This window comes from Zosterops lateralis (genome assembly GCF_965231275.1).
Source record: "Zosterops lateralis genome assembly, chromosome: W".
In the NCBI taxonomy this organism is placed as follows: Eukaryota; Metazoa; Chordata; class Aves; order Passeriformes; family Zosteropidae; genus Zosterops; species Zosterops lateralis.
Genome location: NC_139801.1, coordinates 14879457 through 14902971, shown reverse-complemented (window position 1 = coordinate 14902971; position 23515 = coordinate 14879457). Strand labels below are relative to the sequence as shown.

General features: G+C 45.1%; 1 protein-coding gene across 4 annotated transcripts in view; it reads right to left on the bottom strand.

Moving 5' to 3' along the window:
• LOC310922315 (protein FAM219A-like) overlaps positions 1 to 14480 on the bottom strand; it is a 204446-nt gene extending 189966 nt beyond the window's left edge. For 2 of the 4 annotated variants that reach the window (XM_083882781.1, XM_083882782.1), the window contains exon 1: positions 14088 to 14480. In XM_083882781.1, the coding sequence (XP_083738907.1) occupies positions 14088 to 14147 (60 nt within the window). In that variant the 5' untranslated portion in view covers positions 14148 to 14480. The remainder of the gene's footprint in view (positions 1 to 14087) is intronic. The other 2 variants (XM_083882783.1, XM_083882784.1) reach the window with 1 other exon arrangement.
• Between the last annotated feature and the right edge of the window lie 9035 nt (positions 14481 to 23515).

The window sequence follows — 23515 nt, the reverse complement described above, 5'->3', positions numbered from 1 at the left end:
CTCTACCAGTCTCTTATCAGTCCCTCCGGTGCTGGAAAATGCTGTCTTGAGCCCTGGTGTGCCGCAGGTGTGAGCTCCCGGTGTTCTTCTGGGTTTTCAGTCCAGAGCAGGTTCGAACAGTCCCAAGAAAAAGAAAACAAACAGTCCAGGGAACTTCTCTGCCTCAGCTAGCTAAACTAACTAAAAGCACAGGAGATCTCTGTCCCGCTGTCTGTGTTTCAGATGAACACCATCCAGGAGCCAGAATGCGTAGGAGTGAATGCCATTTCTGAAAACAAACTCAGTGCTGCTTCTTTCTCCCCCTTTGCTCTCGGAACCAGTGTTAAAGGTACAGAACACAATATCCAACATCAACAGAACAGACAATTGGGGATACAAGCATCATAAAGTCACCCTAGGACAATGCTCTACACTGCAGCTGAGGAAAATGGCCCCACTTGGGGCCTCTGGTACTCAAGGTCAAACCCCAGGCTTTTGGACTAAGGGATGCAGAGGATCCAAAGCCTGATTATAGTCCAACTGAAAAAGAGATACTGGCATCTTATGAAGGGTTTTGAGCTCCTTCAGAAGTGATCGGTACTGAAGCACAGCTCCTCTTGGTATGTTGACTGCCAGTGCTGGGCTGGATGATCTCCTCTACGCTCCATGTAGCATCAGTTGCATGATGTATGAGGGTCACACTGATCAAAGCTCAGTAAGGAAACCCTAGTCATCCAGGAATCTTGGAAGTGATCATGGACAGTCCAGAAAGCAAAGATTTTGGAATGCCACCAGAGAAGGACATAATGTGCTGTATTGGGACTGACTGAGGTAAAGTTTATTTTTTCCTTAGTAGCCCTCACAGTGTTGTGCTTTGCATTGGTAGCTGGAAGGGTGTTGATAACACACCAGTGTTTTGGCTACTGCTAAATAGCGCTTTCCCTCTAACACTCCTTTCCCCCGTCAAGGGGCTGGGAGGGGACAAGGTCCTGGGAGAAGACACAACTGGGCCAGCTGATCCAAATGAACCAAAGGGATATTCCATACCATATGATGTCAGCTAAGATATAAAAACAAAGGGAGAGAGGAGGAACAGGTGGCATTTGTTATTCAACAATGTTTGCCTTCCAGAGCAACCACTATGCATGCTGAAGCTGATGCCTTAAGCTTTAGCTTTTATATTTGCAGATTCTGTGCTGCCTAGGGATGTAGTTCTGAGCCTCATATTAAGTGCCAGTAAGCTCTCTTCACAGAATAGGTAGACAAAACAAATCCTTTTTCTGCGGACAACCAAGGACACTTTTCAGGTCGAAAAGCATAAACAACGGTGGACTGAAGGGAGGAACAAGAAGGATGAGACCTCACAACTTGAAGCTGTAATTGGACAATTAAACCCCAATATGCAAAGGGACCAAAACTTATAAAAATGTAAGATCTCATGACTGCTCAGCTATTTTGTGTGACTACTTGTAGTGGACCTTGGGGGCAGCCTTGGTCAGGCTCTTGTCCTGCCCAAGGTGGATCTTGAAGGCCTTTCAATAAATACCTACTTTATTTTCTAGCTCTGTCCAGCCTCTGTTTCAGGTCAACCTTCCAAGGCATTAGTTTCTGGCGACACAGATGGAACTGTGAAGCATCTGATAAACCCCCCTGTACTAAAGGAACACCCAGCTCCTGCCAGCACTCCGAGAAGGGGGCTCCAGCTGTGGCCCAAGAGGTATCAAAGCCCAAGAATCCAAAGTTCCGCGGACCTGACAGAGGCGCATGAGTAATTGAATAAGAAGGTATTCTGTTTAGCATCTGAGTTGAGTGTTAAAGAAAGGGCCTGAAGGTCAAGAAGAGTGCTCTCCGTCTCTCTGCCAATAGTGAGAGGACGCTCTCTGAAAAATGAGGTTAAAGTGCTGTTGGTGTGAAGGCAGCAGTGACACAGGAAGTGAGTCCCTGCCCTGTGGCTCCGAAAGGCGGGAGTTCGAATCCCATCCTTGCTTGCTTTCTCTCTCCCATAATTACTTTCTCACTCATAACTGCTGAGCTATGGGGTGTACATTTTCTTGTGAATATTGTAATAATAGCATCCCAAGAGATAGTCCCCTGGCATTAGTTTTGAGAAACTGGACTGATTTGACTATGGGGAATTCCTTATTCTTTAAATCTAAACTCACTAGACTCTCAGAAAAAATCTGGCCAACTTATGAACTAGATAATGACCAAAAGTGGCCTGAATTTGGGAGTCTTGATAAGAAATTAATATCAAGTTTAATCTCCCGCATATGCAAAGATCGATATTTCGACAAGCTAGAATATGCAAGGCTCTTTATAGTGTTAGTTTGTCACCAAGAGCCAGAGAAAAAAAAGAGCATATATTGGTCTTAAAGAAAAAACAGAAGTAAGAGAAATGATGAATTGATCCAAAATAGTAAGTGTAGAAACGAAAAGGTGAAGTTTAACCTCATAGCCCCTGATCTGAAGGGGAGACTGAGCCCAGGTCCAAGCCACCCCCAATCCTACCCCTGCCAGCATTGTCACTGCCGACGTCACAGCAGGCAGGAAGGGAAGAGCTTAGGCAGCCACCGCCACTGCCCCCAATCAGGCTGCCCCCCCCCGCTCCCACCACAGCCCCTAGTCAGAGCAGAGAGGCTGCTGCTGCTGCAACCCCTGGTTGGGTTAGCCCCCTCCCCCTCCTGTCACCACCCCTGACCAATCCAGTGCCGTAGCCACCAGAGAAAGGGAGAGTGAGGTGAAGCATGTCTCTAGTAAGCTCCAAACCAGTGAAGAAGGAGAGAGAAGGGGACAGCCAGCATGTGCAGCCCACAGCACCACCCCTAGAGAAGGATCCAGTGGGCAAAGCTTTCTATAAAGGAGGCAAAGAAAAAACCTACCATGGGAGGAGTGGTTCTTCCTCTGCTCCCAAACCTGTGAGTTTCCATAGCAACCCCAAATGCCAGGAAGCTGCTTCAGATGATGTCATAGAGGCACGTGGGCACACAGCCCGGGACCAGCAGCATTGTAAATCCTGTATGGCTCTTCCTGTCATCAAGACTAGGCAAAACAGACTCAGACAGGAAGTTCCACTAAGAAGGAAGTAGTTCCAGTTACCCAGGGAAAGACAGATGACCAGGCTTAGAGAGGCCCAGACTCTAGCCAGGTAGAGGCTAGGGAAAACCGTGTTTCTTGGACTGTGTGGATTCGTTGGCCTGGCACATTAGAACCACAAAAACATGAGGCCTTGGTTGACACTGGTGCGCAGTGCACAGTACTCCCATCAAACCATGTGGGGGAAGAATCTTTCTATTTCTGGTGTGACAGGGGGGATCACATGATTTTACTTTGGTGGAAGCTGAGGTGAGTCTGACTGGAAATGAGTGGAAGAGGCACCCTACTGTGAATGGCCCAGAGGCCCCATGCATTCTGGGCATAGACTACCTCCAAAATGGGTATTTCAAAGACCCAAAGGGACTCAGATGGGTGTTTGGGATAGCGGCTGTAGAGACAGAGGGTGTTAAGCAATTGAACACCTTGCCTGGACTGTCAGAGAACTCATCTGCTGTAGGACTTCGGAAGGGGGAAGAGCAACAAGTGCCAATTGCCACTTCAACAGTGCATCGCTGACAGTAAAGAACAACTCGAGATGCTGAGATCCCCATGCACAAGATGATCCGTGAGCTGGAGAGCCAAGGGGTGGTCAGCAAGACTCACCCTTCAACAGCCCCATCTGGCCTGTGCGTAAATCTGAAGGAGAATGGAGATTGACTGTGGACTACCATGCATTGAATGAAGTGGCTCCACTGCTGAGTGCTGCTGTGCCAGACATGCTGGAACTCCAGTACGAGCTGGAGTCCAAGGCAGCGAGGTGGTATGCCACTATTGACATTGCCAATGCATTTTTCTCCATTCCTTTGGCAGCAGAATGCAGGCCTCAGTTTGCTTTCACCTGGAGGGGCGTGCAGTACACCTGGAACCGACTACCCCGGGGTGGAAACACAGCCCCATCATCTGCCATGGACTGATCCAGGCTGCACTGGAGAAGGGTGAGGCTCTGGAACATCTACAGTCCATCAATGACATCATTGTGTGGGGAAACACGGCAATGGAAATGTTTGAGAAAGGAGAGAGGATCGTCCAGATTCTGCTGAATGAAAGCTGGATTTACTATCAAGAAGAGCAAAGTTAAGGGACCTGCTCGAGAGATCCAGTTCCTGGGAGTCAAGTGGCAAGATGGATGGCATCAGATTCCCACTGATGTCATCAACAGGATCACAGCAATGTCTCCACCAACCAACAAGAAGGAAACAAAAGCTGTCCTAGGCGCCATAGGCTTTTGGAGAATGCACATTCCTGAGTACAGCCAGATTGTGAGCCCTCTCTACCTGGTTATCCGCAAGAAGAATGATTTCCACTGGGGTCCTGAACAGCAACCTGCCTTTGCCCAGATCAAGCAAGAGATCGCTCATGCAGTAGCCCTTGGCCCAGTCAGGACGGGACCAGATGTGAAGAACGTGCTCTACTCCACAGCTGGAAGCCATGGTCTGTCCTGAAGCCTTTGGCAGAAGGTGCCTGGGGAGACTCGAGGACAGCCACTGGGATTCTGGAGTCGAAGCTACAGAGGGTCTGAAGCCAACTACACTCCCACAGAGAAGAAAATTTTAGCAGCCTATGAAGGAGTCCAAGCTGTCTCAGAGGTAATAGGCACTGAAACACAGCTCCTCCTGGCACCCCGATGACTGGTGCTGGGGTGGATGTTCAAAGCAGAGGTTCCCTCTACCCACCATGCCACCAATGCCACATGGAGTAAGTGGATTGCTCTCATCACACAGCACGCCCGTATTGGAAAACTGAATCACCCTGGGATTTTAGAAATAATTACAAACTGGCTGGAAGGTGAAAACTTTGGTCTCACTGATGAAGAGGAACAAGAGCAAGTGACACGTGCTAAAGAAGCTCCACCGTACAACCAACTGCCAGCAGAAGAAACACGCTTCGCTCTTTTCACTTACGGTTCCTGTCGAATCGTAGGGATGAACTGGAAATGGAAAGCAGCCGTATGGAGCCCCACACAACAGGTTGCACAAACTACAAAAGGAGAAGGTGTGTCGAGCCAACTCGCTGAACTCAAAGCCGTTCAATTGGCCCTGGACATTGCTGAAAGAGAGAAGTGGCCAAAGCTCTACCTCTACACTGATTCATGGATGGTGGCCAATGCTCTATGGGGATGGTTGAAGAAGTGGAAAAAGGCTAATTGGCAGCGTAGAGGAAAAACAATTTGGGCTGCTGAAGAGTGGAAAGACATTGCCACTCTGGTAGAGAAGCTACCTGTAAAAGTTCGCCATGTAGATGCCCATGTCCCCAAGAGTCGGGCTAATGAGGAGCACTGAAACAATGAGCAGGTAGATCAAGCGGCAAAGATAGAAGTGTCAAAGATAGATTTAGATTGACAACACAAGGGAGAGTTGTTCCTAGCTCGATGGGCTCATGATGCCTCAGGTCATCAGGGCAGAGATGCCACCTATAAGTGGGCACAAGACCGAGGGGTGGATCTAACCATAGACACTATTTCTCAGGTTATCCATGACTGTGACACATGTGCTGCTGCAATCAAGCAAGCCAAGCAGGTGAAGCCCCCATGGTATGGTGGGCGGTGGTCCAAATATAAGTATGGGGAGGCCTGGCAGATTGATTATATCACACTACCCCAGACACGTCAAGGTAAGCGCTACGTGCTCACAATGGTGGAAGCCACCACAGGGTGGCTGGAGACCTACCCTGTGCCTCATGCTACAGCCCATAACACCATTCTAGGCCTTGAGAAGCAAGTTCTTTGGCGGCATGGTACCCCTGAGAGGATTGAGTCAGACAATGGGACTCATTTCAAGAATACCCTTATCAACACCTGGGCTAGGAAACATGGTATTGAATGGGTGTACCATATCCCCTACCATGCACCAGCTGCTGGGAAAGTGGAAAGATTCAATGCACTGTTAAAAACCACCTTGAAAGCATTGGGTGGGGGATCTTTCAAGAATTGGCAGCAGCATCTGGCAAAGGCCACCTGGTTAACACCTGAGGTTCCACCAACAGAGCAGGCCCTGCCCAGTCTGACCTCCTGCATACAGTAGATGGAGATAAAGTCCCTGTAATACATGTAAGAGGTTTGTTAGGGAAGACAGTTTGGATCAATTCTGACCCAAGTACAGACAAACCCATTCGTGGGATTGGCTTTGCTCAGGGACCAGGATGTACAGAAATGTAATGTATGCAGAAAGATGGAACAACATGATGTGTACCTCAGGGAGATCTGACTGTTGGATGAGAACCATGTGTAAATATCATCTTTTGTTGAATGTCACTGCTATTGTCTGTATATAGCTGTATATTGTTTTTATATAGATATATGCATGTATAATGTATGTGTTTGTAGAGTTAGAATTCAATTAGTTTTGGTAGGTTGACGATATGGTGATAAGGGGTGGAATGTCCTAGGGTGACTATGATGCTTGTATCCCCAATCGTCTGTTCTGTGTGTGCTGTACCTTTAAGACTGGTTCTGAGAGTGAGCAGGGAAAGGAGAAGCACGCAGTTTGTTTTGAAAAGCTGTTCACTCTTCTGCATCTCTTCTTCGTCCTTGGACTGTGTGTTCATTGGATGCACGGACAGCGGCTAGAGAGTTTTTTCCCTTTTAGTTAGTCTAGCTAGCTGAGGCAAAGAACCTTCCTGGACTGTTTTTTTTTTTTCCTTTTTCTTGGGACTGTTTAAATCTGCTCTGGACTGAAAAATCCAGAGGAGCACCAGGAGCTGCACCTGTGGCCCACTGGGGCCTGGACCTTGGCATTTTCCAGCGCCAAAGGGACTGGAACTGAGAAGGGACTGAGAGAGCCAAGTTAACTCATGGCAAGGACTTCTCTCAGTTTTGCCATCTCTCTTCGGAGCAGCGAGACGTTTTATCGTTTCATATTATTAATTTCTTATGCTTGGGGGTAGCTTATTTGTTAAATAAATAGTTTTTTCCACTTTTCTCCGAGGAAGTTCTTTTCCTGGACCAGCTGGGGGGGGGGGGGTGGGGGGGTGGAGGGGCCATTTGAGTTTGCTCTCCAGAGGAACCCCATTCGGAGGTTTCCTCCCAAATTTGCCCTAAACCAGGACAGTAAGACATTTTGTTTGGATGGTCACCAACAGCAATGGGAATTCTTAACAAGATGTTACACCCTGTGATTGTTCTTTTAATGTTAACCTCTCTGCTTTTCATTTTGGTAATCGAATTACACCTAACGATGTGGGGGATTAAAATGAGATTATCCCCAAAATTTAGAGACCACTTATAGAATGCATTTGTCCCTTTCTGTCTCTAGCTCGCTCTTCTTTTCTCTTTTCAATGGATCACCAAATCTATATTGGTGTTTGAACCATGGAGTGGTGTAGAATCCCAGAAGATAAAGGGCTAATGTGTATGTCTCAAACACCGATAGCCAGATAGCTGTGGAGCCAAGCAAGGATTGCTGGTAATAACAGACAAGGATTATTGGTAATAACACACAGTGAGAAAGAACAGGATGTGGCTGGACAAGGGGGCCATGTGGAGGTGAATTATTAAAAAACTATGGATATTGATCTAATACCAATATCCAACTATGATGGACAAAGACTCTCTAACAGTTTAAAGTTAGAAAGTGTATGTTTATTACGACACCGGGCAGCGTGCGGGATAGCTCCCAAAAACACACTGCAATTTACAGATGATCACAGGGTCTTTTTATGTACAGGAGTATTGAATATCCAAAACACAAATGCATATTTATAACTCTGGTACATCCCATTCCCCGCTTCGTATGGAAATTCGCCCAAAAAGCCATTAAGCACACATAGTTTGTTCTTCGAAATGGGTCGGTGGTTTTTTTTATAGGGTGGGGTCCCAAAATGATGAAGTAAGATGGGTCTTCCTCTCTTTGACTTTTTAACCTTTAGTGTTAGTGACAGCTGAATCCTGTTTTTTCAGGACTGTTTGATTTATGATTGTATTGTATTCATGGGGTCTATTGATTATTCAGGATGCAAAAGCCTAGTTTGACAGCTTCCATGATTTATCAGTTCCTTCCATGATTTATCAGTTCCTTCAGTCTGGCTTCTGTTAACAAAAGGGAAGTCTAGCTACCTTACCTCAGCACTATCTACTTTGACTAAAGTCTTTAATTCTTCTAAATCAATGCTTCAGAGGTAAGGCAGCACTTTTCTGGGACAAATGTCCTTGTTCTAATTTCTGGAAATAAGCACAACACAATACACCACAAATGCAGGAATAAAGTCAAGAAGTGGGCATGGACTGTGGAAGGGGGGAAATCAAGACCACCAAAGACCCCTGAAGCCCTCCAACCCACTTCCATAAAGGTCCAGAACAGACTGCACATGAGAACTAACTTGCATAGAAAGCAAGAAACTTATCTCCAGGGTGGGGAAAACCTATATATAAAAAGGTACTCCCACAAAGCCCAGATGGAACACCCAGGACCCTGGATACTCCAGCTGTATCGATGCTGGGACCAGGACTGGTAATCTCTTTTTCTTTCTCTCTCCCCCTCTTTAATTCATCTCTCACTTTCTCTCTTCCCTTTTGCCCTATCCCTTTATCCAAAACCCACTGCCATGTACTTATATAGTAGGTCAGGTGTTGAGAAAGATGAGGCAGGAAAAGCTTACAAATATGATTGCCTGGCAAGAAATACTAAAAATATAAAACCTGGGAGTGAAATAGAAATGAAAGCTAGCTTTGAGATGTAGGCATGGCAGGCAGGAAGACAGTGATTAGCTAGAAGATGGGTGGAGTGATAACAAAGGGACACTAAGGGACCCAAGGGTGTAGCCCCTCTCCACCCTGCTAAGGTATCAGGGAAAAGGTAGATAAGAAAAGTAGTCTTTAGAGTTTAGAATATAGGATGATATGGTAATATAGTAGTTCTCATAGGCTGTATGCAAAGTTTGTAGGTTTTGTATCTCGCTCCGGTTGGTCAATGTAAATTAGAATATTCAACACAAAAGGAGATATAATGTATTGTAACAAGGTCCTCGCCCTCTTACCTTACTTCTCTTACATGGCCCACTTGTCTTACCTCACCTCCCTTACCCCTGCCACCTCACTTATCTCTTTCACCTCTTACCCTCTCTCTCTCTCCCTCTCTTTTTGGGGTCTCCCTTCAGCCGAGGCTGGTGGCTGAAGGCAAGGCCCTTTTTACCCACAACCCTTGCAATAAAACCACGTGTTCTCTCAAAAGTGTCTCAGGTCTGCAGAGTTCCCTCTCCCTGCCGTCCACGGATGCCCCCACAGTCAGGGACTAGCATATCAATTCCCATGCTAAGTGTGTAGTTTACTAATAAAATTGTGAGATTCTGTGGACCCTTTGACTTTTGTCATTCCTTTCAACCATGACCATCTACAAATCTTGGGTGCTCCCTTCCCCTTAAGGGTAGGACATCATACACACTGATGTTTTGGTTGTTGCTAAGCAGTGCTTACTCTAAATCAAGGACTTTTCAGTATACCATGCTCTGCCAGTGAGCAGGTGCACAAAGAGGGGGGAAGGGGGGGGAAGCATAGCCAGGAATTGGAGCCTATGCTGGAATCACTTCTGGAGTTTGTCCCTGGCCTGGGAGAGGATAATAAAAATGCTCCTGTACCTCTGCACCTAAGACCTGATACAGGGCAGAGAAGGAACAAGACAATCCCAATGACAAAAATGAAACATGCAGGGAGGTAATTATTAGGCTACTGCTATAAATGACACGGCAGCACATCAAAACAAGCTGTATAACTAAAAGCAGCACTTTCTGAACTATTTTAATTTCAGAACCCATAGTTCTCTAGGCATTTACAAAACATATAGCTGTGTAACCCCTGGGCTACATTAAAATTTATATACATAGGGATGACATTTTCATTTTAGAAACTTTTTCCACCTAGAAAGAAGGAGTTTCTTGTGTATCTACGCTAGACCAAATGGTATATTAACATACTCTTTCTAAGCCCTACAGGTATAGCCTTCCTTTTTTGCTTCTTCATTACTCTTACTTTCTCATTTCAGGTTTTCCCCTATTTTAGGGATGCATCAGACAAAACAAAAAGGTCTTAACACATAGCACAACTTCCCTAGGATGAAATAATCAATATTTTCCAAAAATAATGAATGTGGATTTGATAAGCATGCTGAACATTCATACTGTCCACCGACTAAAATGATAGTTTAGTTTTTAAAAGCTAAGCATACAGTAGATAGTCTAGTTTTTTTCTTTTCTAATGTTCAAAGAAAGCTGTATAGAAAAGCATTTTCTGTATCCTTCAAAGTTTCAGAAATTTTTACATCTCCAGGAGCAGCATATATTTGGCATCCCAGCTAGAAAAACAATATCCTCACTGTAGGATGCAGCTAAGCAAAATTCTTGGATCAGCTGCAGTCATAACTAGAGCTACCAGCCCAATGTCCCACAGCCTGGCAAACATCTACAAGGAACCAGCATGGCCACAATGCTTCAGAATGAGATTTAAGAACCATCAACCCAATTTCTACAGAAAGAGCTCCCACTTTTCATGTGGGCAGAGAATTGGGAAACTAAAATGCTGTGTTACACGTGCAACTTTCAGAAAGCAAGCCAAAGTCTTAAGTTTCTAGCAAAGCTCCTCTGAAGTTGCTGCACTTTGACCGGTGCTTTTTCTTCAGAAAAGTCATACTGGTGCTATGTGGGCAAGAGCATGTTTACTTCCATTTTTGTGCTAAGAACAGAAACTGTCTGCATCAGTGTATGGGAGCAACATGATCCAACACCACCATCTGTCAATTTGCCATCATATACCAGTCAGTGCTTAGTGTATGCTAGAGATACAGGCTCAGGAGGATTTCAGACAGCTGATCAATAGAGCCAGAATCAATGGCATGTTTGGAGGCTGAAGAGCTCAGAAAAGCTTCAGACTACTTTCTAAGAATGGCTTCCCTTCAGTTTTTAACAGCATACCTATTGCTTCATTTGAACATTAGCAGATCAGCAGGCCTGCCTGTCACATTGTTTCTAGGCAGATCTCTGACAGTTATCCTGGAGTTCAGAATGAAGACAACAAAAGTTAAGACGACACTTTACCTACACAGATGAATGGACATTAAAAAGTATGTATGCTGGTCAAGAATGCAAATTTTCAAGGATTTTGAGGAAAGCCTAGATTTACAAACCTCACTTCGGGACCCTACTCACACTGCCAGGTACTGGCCAGACTCAGAGGAAACAGCGCTCTCCTAGGATACCCTCTAGCCTAAACAGGATGAAAAAATATTTCTTATAGTGTATGCACTTCAGACTGGGCAAGGGACCTTCCATTCTCTATTTGCTTTCAGCAAGGGATCATGTTTCAAAACAGTTTTTGATAGCTTTAGTAGTAGTTACAACAGCTATCAGATTTTGCCTGGAAAACAAACTTCTACCTCAGCCCTTTGGATGGGGAAAACATTACCAGACTCCTTTGGCCTTCAACATTGGACAACTCATCTGTCCCCAAGACCACGTGAAACTGAAAACTTTTATACTGGGAAGAGAAAAAAGTCCCGAGATGCTAAGGTTATTCTATACTTAAAAGCATATGATGGAGGAGAGAGGGAAGGGTCAAACAGTTACTGTAACAATAAAGCAGCAATATGAGGCAGAACTGTGTGGCAAATCAGTATGATAAACCTCCGTCTCCTGAACTGCAGCGATTCTTGCAAGCATCCAGTCCCTACTTGCAAAATACAAACCAGGAGCTACACAAAGTAGACAAAGTCCCTGGAAGTGTTGTACCAGACTTGTTCTGTCCCACTTCTGAGCCCAATGTCAGCATTTCTAGGCACACAGAAAAATCCCACATATCTAGTCATAGCAACAGCCTTCAACATAGACAAGCTTTTACTATGCACTCCATTAGTTAAAAATGAACTGAAATCCCGAAACAAAGATCCAGAATATTCTTTTAATGCAAGTGTTAAATCTCTTTGTGAAAAACTCTTAATTCTTGGCTGCTGAAGAAGAAGGAAACCTATTTCTAAAGCTTACTATGACAGCTGCATAATATACCATCCTACCCTGCAACAGCAGGGCTGGACCAGACCATCTCTTTGGGTTCTGGTCACTCCATGGCCATGCAAACGTGCATGCACAAGACAATGTCATCCCTCTGCTATTATAATGGGGTTTCTAGAAAATACTTGTGCATTTTTTTCATCTGCCAACAACTTTTCCAAACTTCCTAATCTCACTGCCATGCCTACTGCTCTCAACATGAATAAATAGGGTCAGCCTTGTCATGCCTGCTGTCTCTGCTTCACAAAAAAACACACACACACACCGAGTAAGGCATGCAACAAGTCTACATCAGCTTTTATGGACAGTTTTCTTCCCCACTACAAAGGTTAGAAGCTGAAAAAGCAAACAAGAAAACACCATCACCTAGCTAAAAATATTTTCACAATTTTTCAACACTCCCACCATAAGAAAAGTGGTTTTCTTGCCACTGAGGGGCAATTTAAATTCGTAAACTGTCTTTCTGTTCACAGGACAATTATTTTGTTCTCAACTTTTTGCAAACACTAGCTGCAACAAGAAACTAAGGACTGGTACATCAACTCTAAATTATGTACAGTTTGATATACTGGAAATCTCAGTAGTACCTTCAGTGCTAACATGAACCAAACAATAACCTATCCTCACCTGCTGTCAAAAGGATCTGTACAAGTACTTTATTAAAGTTATTTTCACTTCTCCAAATATTTCATATCACTGTTCCACACAATCAGATGCCAAGATGGAATTTGCTTACTCCAGATGCCACAGGGAATCAGCATCTTGAATCAGCTCATATCCAGCTTTCACTTTAATGGCAAGGTGAACTGTATTTCAACAGGTCCCAGGTTGCACATAACAATGCACCTTCAAGTGAAGAGTGAGGCAGACTGAATTAAGTGAAGAGGAACACACAAAGGAACCTTTCCCAGATGGGAAACAAATAGATAACCACATTCAAGTGCTCTGCAGAATGCAGCTGGGGCACAGGACACACAAGCAAGCCTGTAGCATCAAAGCAAAGCAACTACACACTCATAAGAAATCATCACCAAGACTACTTGGTGATGATCTAGCATCTCCCATGACTACCAGCCAGCTGGCCTTCCTTCATAAGTGTCATTTCAGAAGATACCAAGAGCCCAGGACCACTCTACCTGCCCAGCTATGCAGCCACATAGTCCCACAAGCCTGTATACTTCCTCCTCTGCAAAGATTCCCCAGGGTCCCATGTAGTAGTGTAACCTTTATGTCAACTTCTTCAGAGCTCATTAACAGAGTATAATTGTTTCCATGAAGTGGAAAAATAAAACAAAATGAAAAACATATGCCCTGGTGTGGGGAAAAAAAAATCCAACACCTCACAGATTGCTTTTTTTATGTAAAGAATTTCATGTGAGCAAAACTGTAATTTGACAGAGATGTTTCTTTGCAGAACACCTGGATTTTTCACATGAGTATCCAATAGCATTTTTCTCCTAGAGCAATGGCTATAAAATCAGCCACAGAGAGCGTCCCACAGCTTCATACAACTCACGCCAGATAGGCGTATTTAACGCCCATCCCGTGCGGATATCCCGTCCCTGGGGAAAACCTCTCAGACCAGACTGCGCATAAGCATCGCTCAATTCTTCCCCTAGATCTCACGTATATTTTAAAAATTAACTAAAACCCCACCAGTCCTTTACGCCTCCAGCGGCTCTGGCTGCCCGTCCTTATTTGGACGGGCTCCTCAATCTTACCGCCGCTCCCCACTCCCCCGGAGCACTCCCCTCCCCTGCACTGGAGCCCACTGGCCGAGGCGGCGCGAAACACTCATCTCATGCATTAGCCAGGCCGGGGCGTTTCGAGATGTTACTGCGTTCCCTTTTGCCCTTCCCTCCCCCCCCCCCCCCCTCCCTTCGCGGCCGGCTTCTGCCCTTGCTACCGACAACACCCAGGGAGATGACGGCCGTTACGCGACAATCGCGGCACACGGGCACAGAAGCATACACCCCCAAGGCAAGGGGGCAGCTCCTGGAAACAGCGCGGCCTCCCTTGCCCCTCACCAGCGGCTGCATCTCGGCCCGAACAGCTGGCACCTGGAACCGGTCTATCTCTTCCATCATGATGGTGGAGACAAGGCGGAAAGACCGAACGCGGGGAGACTCCTCAAACGTCGAAAGATTACGACAAACGCCGCCGCCCACCACAGGTTCTGCCTTATCATCGTCGCCGCCAAAGTGACTCAGCCGCGCCGCTTCCGGGCCCGGCAGCCACCGCCCCGCCCTACATTTGCGTATTCATGAAAGGCGGGAGTTCTGGCAATAATTCTGGGGTCCAGACGCTCGGTTCTCCGCGGCCCTCGCCTCACTGCCGCAGGGACGTACAATTTCCTCCCTCGGGAGTCGCGGGGACACTTCAGGGGAAGGTGGAGAGGAAAGGAATAGCCAACGCCGACAGCATTCTGCGCCCGGATTAGTTGCACGCCACTTCCGGCGCGTTGCCATGGTTGCCACTATCGACTTCCGTTGGCCGGAAGAGTGTGGGGCTATTTTGAGGAGCAGCTGGTGGCGGGGAGCTGCTGCGGTAGCTGCCATGTCAGTCAAGGTGGGCGACAGGCACCGGCAGATAAAGGGTTTGACTTGAGCGGGCATCGTAGTAGGGCTGTGCCGCGCTCTCGTATGATAGCGCCGTGGTGAGCTCACCACCTGTGCTTCGTTTTTCGGGGGAACAGTGATTCACACAAGGGAGCACCACTATGTGGCTCTGCTGTCTCTGCTGCCCTCAGCTTCTGCTCTGAGCACATGCCTCAGTGTCACTAGTGTGACACCAGGCCCACAATGACATCACCATTCCCACTATCACCACATGTTACATTGACATGCACAGCCCAGCTCCTTTCCCTCTAGAGTGCCACATAGAGCTGTAATCCCGCAGGGCTGGGTGGGACATGGAGGCTTGGCACAGTCCCTCCTTGGCACTGCTTGCTGTGTCGTTACATCATGTTGCATCACTGTTCCTGCACTGAGGTATGTCATCACTCTGCCACTGATACCCTGCATGTTCCATGGCACTTCTATGTGTTGCCACCCTACTCAGGCAAACCAACATGTCCCAAAGCTGCAGCACCTCACACTGTCACAGTACTGTTGCATCCCTATGAGACTACAAGAGTCTTTGGTCATCACTACATTATGCCTTTTTGTCACTGTTACAGTGTACGACACTTCTAGGGCAGGTGTTAATCCACTTGAGGTGTCCCTAGTCTGTCAGAGAATCTTTAGGGCTACTAAATGGATAGGTTGAAATCCATGTTTTAAAAGTTTTTTTTTTTTTTAATACTTTTAATTATACTTAGCTGTAACTTTTATCACTTTCCTTTTGTTTTACTATTTGGTCTTCTCTCAGTTCAGACAATTAACTGAGGTTATCTGCTAACCTTTGTGGCTCTAACCCTACTCTGGGAGCAGTGGTGTGAGTGGATGTATGTCTGAGACCTCACTATCTACCTTGAGCTCTGCGTGGGCACCTCTGTATGCATCCTCTCACAGGATGAAGGTGTTGGGAAAGATGGGACAGGAAGGACTTATGGATATGATTGTATGGTAAGAAATACTGCAGATGTAAAACCTGGGAGTGAAATAGAAATGAAAGCCAGCTTTGAGATGTAGGCATGCTAGGCAGGAAGATAGTGATTAGCTGGAGTCAGGACAGAAGACAAAAGGACTCAGGAATGTAGCCTCTCTCTACCCTGCCAAGGCATCAGGGAACAAGTGCATAAGAAAGTAGTCTTTAGAGTTTAGAATATCGGATGATATGGTAATATAGTAGTTCTCATAGGCTGCATGCAAAGTTTGTAGGTTTTGTATCTTACGCCAGTTGGTCACTGTAAATTAGAATATTCAACACAAAAAGAGATATAATGTATTGTAACAAGGTCCTCGCTCTCTTACCTTGCTTCTGCCCCTTAGCTCTCGCTCTCTTAGCTCCTCTTCTTCCTCCCTCTCTCTTGCTCTTGCTTTTACCTCTCTTACACTTTTACCCTCTCTCTATGTCTCTTTCTCTTTTGGGGCTTTGCTTCAGCTGAGGCTGGTGGCTGAAAGCAGGCCCTCTTTACCCACAACCCTTGTAATAAAATCATGTGTTTCTAGAATATCTCAGGTCTGCAGAGTTCCTTGTCCCTGCCGTCCACGGATGATACTACATGAAAGGCTCAGATTCATTTCTGGATCTCATCTACTACTGGAGTATCAAAGTATTTGCTTTAAAAACAGAGGCTGACCTGGTAGATAAAACCTTTTTCATAGCAGGTTTAGGTCAATCCCAATGTATTTGATCTTTGGGTTGGAGAAAAGAGGGTTAGCATAGGTGGCCCAGAAATGACAGAACAAAGCAGCCTGCTTCCTCAGTCCAGAACATGTGCCAGAAATCCATAACTAACCAAGTGTGACATCCCACCCTTAAGGAAAGGGACCACCCAAACTTTGTAAATGCCTGTGGTCAAAAGGAATGACAAAACTCAGAGGGTCTGCAAAAACTCACAAAGTTTTATTCGTAAATTACACACTTGGCATGGGAATTGGTATACGAGTCCCTAACCTACTATATAAGCAGACAGCAGTGGCATTTGGATAAAGGAGTAAAATGAAAAGGAAGAGATAAAAAAAGAGATTAATTAAAGAGGAAAACAGAGAAAAAGAGAAAAAGACATCATTAGTCCTAGTTCCAGCATCAATCCAGCTGATGGGATGTCTAGGGTGCTGGGGGCACCACCCAGGCTTGGTGGGAGTACCTTTTTATGTATAGGTTTCCCTGCCCTGAAGATAAGTTTCTCAATTTCTATGCAAATTAGTAATCATGCGTAGTCTGTTCTTTCAGACCTTTCTGGAAATGGGTCAGAGGGCTTTGGAGATGTCATGAATGAGTGTTTTAGGGTTGCATTAGGAATCACCAGCAAAGGTATTCGCAAAAACAGGTTTAATATAAAAGTGAAAGCACAACAAAGTTCCTTGGCAAGGTTCACTCTACTTCTTACTAGATGGTTAAAGCACACAGAGAAACAGCAAACAGAAGTCCAAAATCAATCAATTCAAATTGAAATAAACCCAAAACTATGTACATGGAGGCAGGGGATGAGGGGGGGAGAGAAAAGGATAGGAAAGGGTAAGGATAAAAAGGAATATGGAAGACCCTCCTGTTGAGTCATAAGGTTCAGAGTAGACTCCTGTGCTAAACTGAGCCCTGGACTGGACTTGACCAACAGTTTATGCCTAAAGGCCCAACAGCACTACTTAGCCTTAATATTTAAACTTGAAAGAACTTAATACTTAGTTGATAACTTAAGTGTCCTGGTTTTAGCCAGGACAGAATTAGTTTTTTGCAGCAGCTGGGAGGGGATGTGGCTAGGGCCCAGACGTTATTCTATACCACTCACATCATTGCCAGGGCTGGTAGGCAAAGGGACTCTATGGTGAGCATTTTGCATGTAAATCACACTCTCTTTTGTATACTTTTGTTATTACTATTGTTGCTTTTACTGTTTGTTTTCTTATCTCTGCTGTTTCCAGTATTTTTTTTTTATCTCAACTTATGATCTTTATATTTTGTTCCTCCAGCTGGATTGAGGGGGGAGTGGAAGCAGCACATGGTTTTAGCAGGAGTACTAAATTGGGAAATACCATTCCTAAACCTTGTCACTTAAATTAAACAGCTTAGCAAAGGATTTATATAGACTTTACTATACCACAACAGTAACTCACAGGCCTAACTTACAAATTTAAAGTACTTAAGAATCTAGGAGAGCAGCATTCCTGATTATCCTAGTTTAAAAGACAGATGGCTATCAAGGAAAGCTGGAAACCTCCTGAAATGGAAAAGATGAACCCCCTCCATCCAAATTATTATAACTTTGAAATTATGGGGCTTTCAGGCAAAGATATGGGAAAAGGAAGAGCAGTTCTTTACTAGAAAATATATATACATATGTATATAAAGACAAACAAACAACAACAACAAATAACCAGAAAACCCATTAACAGCCTTTTACCACCAGTCAAGCAATTTCCCCTTTGGTGTAGTTATGACCACAACCGGCAAGGGGTGCTGTTGGCTAGTGTTGGGGCAGAGAGGCTGTGATGAGTCACCTGCGGCTGCAGGGGCACTCCAATGCAAGATCAGGACCTCCCTGGTGGTGATGGCTGCTCAGAGAGAGAGAAGGGTTGACTCTCACAGCCACCCACACAAGTAATGATTGGTCTTCAGCACCACTAACAGCAGCCAATACATGCTGGGAAGGGAGACAGGGCTTTATTGAGATGTTGCACTACTGTACAGAGAAGAGGTCCGACAGGGTGTTGCTCCAGCTCCAGGCAGCCCACCACGCTGTGGCTCCGTGTCACCAAAAATCAAAGAGAAAATAAAACTCTCTAGCACCATATTTGAAGTGGTAGAGAATCAGGCACTACTTTATTTTCTGGACAGGATGTGCCAAGAAAAATATTCCAAACACACGTTTTTGTAGGATTTTCCCCTAAACTTTATACAGTCAAAACCCAGAGATGCACTGTATGCTGATTTTTCATTAATTGACATTTGGTGAGGAGGAAAGAAGCCACTCACAGAAATGATTTTTCTAAGATAAGCTGCTAACAGTTTCCTCTATGCCTGACAAAACCAACCAGTTGCTAGTTTCAATACTGGCACCTTGTTAAACCACTAGAAAGCTGAACACGCCTCTGTGAACACACATGTTAAAAACAAACAAACCCCAGGAAAGCTCTCTTACTTCTGGATCCTGAACAGGTGACAGGCCGGCCCAGCCTCCTCCATGCAGCCAGGCCAGGCGGGCCCTGCCAAGGGGCTGGACCCCTTCCTAGAGAGCCTGCTGGGGCCCAGCTTAGCCTGGATGGGCCCCAGTGGCTAACATCTGGCCGCCAGGCTGGTTCTCCCCTTCCCAGTGCGGTCAGGCTGACCTGCAGCTGGAATTAAATGCAGTACGGGGCTGAGACCAGCCATGTGGCCAGAGCAGCTGCCGCCATTCTGGCCAGGCCCCCTGAGATACTGGCACAGCCCCAGCACAGCCTGAATCTATCACTATGACTGCTTCGGCCACCACTCGGCAGAAACCATCATAAGCATCTGCAGGCCCCAGGCGAGGTATTAATTCTTTCATTGCACAGATGAAACTTGCAGGACATTGATCCTCTCTCAAGTGAGAGAAAAACACAGAGTGAAGACACATAGAGAAAAAACACAAAGGCAGTAAAGAAGGAGTCAAGTCCCAGATGGGAGGAGAATGGGGAGATGCCTTAGTCTTAGGCCGAAATTCTTTTGTAAGGCCATGGCGGTGGACTGTGATACACTAGAATATCCCTTTATTCATGAAAACAGTATGGGGGGATGGAGTGTTCAAATTGCAGACATGAGCAAAGGCATTTGTGCTGAAGCAAGTAAATGTTGAAGTAGCTGTGATCTAATGAGAAGCTTGAACAGAGAGAGACATGAGAGTGATGAAGACCCTTTGCCCCCAGGGATAGAAGAAGAAGACCTCTGTTCCTAGAGATGATCTCAGAGATAGATGAAGAGAACATTTGCTTTTGAACAGCTCATCCTTAAAATAGTACCCCATAAGTTTGACATGGCCCATGAACGCAGCTGTGGGAAGGCTGTATGAGATGGAAGGGACTTCACAAATGCAGATTTCCGGGCAGCTGCTATTCGTGAGAATTGAAGCCACAAGAGAACTGTTTTCTTGTGGAGAAGCCTCCGTGACAGAGCAAAAGAGATTCCTCTCCCTAAGACAACTGATGAAAGACTATTTTAGAGGTGGTAAACTGGCCTAAGTTCCAGGTTTTGTCTCTATACATTTCAGTGGGGAAAAAAAGAAGGTTATGGGAGGAGGAGGAGTGTTCTGAAGGGTTTATTCTGATTATTTATTTTTTTTCTTTTAGTTCTGTTAAAAAATTGTTCTTTGTTGTATTTCTCTGGGGAATGGTTTTTCCCCCCAGTCCCCTGGAGTCTGTGACCATATGGTCTGGCCCTTCCTTCCCTTCTTGACTTCATTGGCTGAGATCCAGCTATCTTTTTCCTGTGCAGCAGACTACATAATGCCCTGTTCTTCCTTGTTCTCTCCCTCTCCCTCTCGATCCCTTTGGGAATAAATGCCTTGGAATATTCTGGGGAAGAACCTCTTTTGATATCTTTTGTCTTGTCCCTGGTATATTCCTTCCAAGCCTCTCAAGGACTGAACTAACCAAAGACCCCCGGGAGGTGGGCAGAGGGTAAATATATCAGTTCTTTATACCCTTTAAAGTTTTGAGCCTGCTTTGCTCTTCTCCTAATCATATCTTGCAGCAGAAAAGGAGTAAATAATTTTAGTAGGTGCATTGGTGTTTAGCCAGTGCTCAACCCACTACATTATTTGGTGCATTGGCTGGGAAATCTCAAATTGGCAAACCAAAAGCACTACACTAAATTGGTGTTTCCACCCAGTTTTGACCTGAAACTACCACACACTGTTTCAAAGTTCATTGGTCCAGAGTTGAGCAACTCTCAGTATTCAGTTTGCCATTGGATCCTAATCTCCTCGCCTTTGATGTTAATTAGATCTTCATTCTTTGATTTTCTTATCAGTCCTGTATGGAGCAGATGTCTCCAACTCTGCCAGAGGTGACATTTGAGGGTATATGTTTGTAGATGGCTGCTGATGTTCCGTTAATGGATGCTGATGGCCTTTTATCTTTTGGGCTACTCCCAGTCTGTTGATATGTTAAGCCCATCTCCTTTAGAGTGATGCTACATCTCCTAAAAAAATAAAGAAAATTCCTTTCCCCAAGGCAAAGTCAAGTCAAGACTAACTAGAGAGAAAAAAATGAAAATTTAAAAGTTATATTGTTTCCAACATGGGGGTGTTATAAATGCATATTATAAAGTTGGCTTTTGGCAAATATTCAAATGAATACTATATGTATAATTATACTGCATTATGTTTTATTAATAGAGTTTAGAAAGGTGATGAATGTATTTTCTGATTGTGACATAGTGTTAATAATAAAAAGACTAGGTTTTTTCTCTTTGTAATATCTTAACTGACCAAACCAGAAGATACAGAGAGAGAAGATCCTTCTACATTCCTGAAATTGATAAGATCGAGACAGCAGTGAAACAAAGGCTACAAGAGAGAGTTCATAGATCTTCTGGTATCAGAAAAACTATCAGGCACCAACTAGGACTTTTATCTAATTGTGATAGATGTACTATATAAATTCGTGTATAAAAAATATTGTATTAAAAGTTTGGACTATTAAAAGTTACTCAGGGCATCTCCAGGATTCCAAGGCCCATTGTGCAGCTGTGAAACCACAAAATTTGCAACAGAAACGACAGGGCTGGACTGGAGATGGCCCATTCATCAAGGATGGACTTCTACTTCATGGCTACTCAAGACCTGATATCAATCTTGGTGGAAGATCCAGAGGATGATCAAATCAGCACTCCAAAGGAGGAGTCTGAGAAGACTCTTGAGACTTCTTTCAGACTTACAGGAAACCCTTTCAAAACCTTACTCGGGAATAAAGAAATGCATGAATATTCGGACTTTCAATAGACAGCCTCTGGACAGAAAAACTGTATAAAAGCTGTACGCCGAGACCCAGCATTCATGGGCAAGGTTGGATGGCACCATTGCTGCTGTTAACCTGTCCACCCAGCATTCGATCGATGTTGTCCGATTTTATTGTGGCCTTTTAATTTGATCTTGGAAAATTGCTAAATAAATTCTTTTATTTTGGATTGGCTTCTAATAATTTATAACATAATAAAATGCTAATTCAGTACAATGAGGCAAGTTTCAATGGAAGGGGGGCCAAAAACCAAAAGGACATCTGGACTCAAAAGAATGTTTGACCTCAAAGAATAATAAAAGAGGCAAGTTCCCCGCTGTTCGTGCATGTCCTTGGTAAATTTATTCCCCATGCATCTTGATGTCGATAAATACATACCACTCTGACAACTATTATTGGTTGTAGAGTTCTGTCCGCAGCATTTCAGTTGACAACCATATGAAGGGACACCCTCTGTCCAACTGCAGAGGTGGGCAGAATGATACTCCCCAGGTGCCGCCACGGCATTCCCGGTGGGGATTCTCCACTTGTGTGCTTACCCGTGAGGAGACAGAAAGACCTGTTGGAGCCAATGCAGACAAAGGTATGTATTAATCTAGAAAAGAAAGCGTACGCTGGGATAGGGCTCCAGTAAGACGCGTGAAAAACACCCACACGCATGGCATTGTGATAAATCTGGTGTAAAAATTCGTAAATAAAATAATAATCAAATGTATAATAGAATGATGTTAATAAACTGTAAAATCTAGTAGGTAGAAATCTGTATCTCAAGTCTCCGCGGCTCCAGTTGTGAAACAGGACAAGGACCATCAGATCAAACAAAGACGCTAGCCAGCCCCGATAAGAATCACATCTCTTCCAATGCAAGGAGAATTCCTTCTTGAACGGCGAAGCAGAATTCCCCAACGCCCTGGCACGATATGCATACCAGAATCAACATAAGACTGACTGGTATAATTCGCATAAGAAAAAGACCTTCCCGGAACGGATCCACGGGACTTAGCAAATCCGGGAAGGCCATCTAGAAGAAATTTGGACTATTTGGCCCATCCTGGACACCTGTACTGCCTCAGGGCAGAAAAATCCTATAAAACAGCGAACTGAGAATCGTTCGGGGTGGATTTGGGCGACCTGTACCTTGGTGTGCAGACCCCTCATCCACCCGGCGCGGCACTGCTAATATCCTATTTTGTGGTTTTCTCTTTTATTGGTGATTGGTATCGTGTTATTAATAAATTGTTTCTTTGTTAATCCGATATTTGCCGTTGCATTTATAACAGCATTAAGCCTTGGGGGTTGGCTTGCAAGCAACTGCAAGCAGAGTACTGGCTAGTGGTAAGGGATACCAGCTGGGAACTGGCGAGGGCTGGTATAGGGGATTTAGAGGATTCCCTGGTCAAGAGGTGACCCCCTAGAGGCCTTGGGGGTAGGCCTAAGGAACCCCTGCATTGGTGAACTGCGATTGTGAGGTTGTAAGGTCTGGACTTTGTTGTGTGTGTATGTGTGAGGCAGCCAGGAAGCGACAGCACATGGTGTAAGCAAGGCACACTGGGAAGTATAGTATTGAGAAAGGAGGAGAAGAACCCTCACTCCCAAGGCATCTCAAGGGAATTTGAGTGATTTTTTGTCTGAAGAGTTGTTAATTTGTAGAGAGGTGTGGTGGTCAGACGTGTTTGTGCTGATTAGGTATTGTGCTGTGTAGGTATCGTGCGTCAACGATGTATTGTGTAATTCGTAGGATTCCTCTCAGCCCGTCTGTCCTGGGTTGACGGTGCCTCCTATCCCAATCGTGACTACATTGTTATGTCTAACAGCTGCCTCCCCCCTTTGGCGGGCTGTTTTGCCGCGGCGGGGCTGCTTTTGTCTTTCTCTTT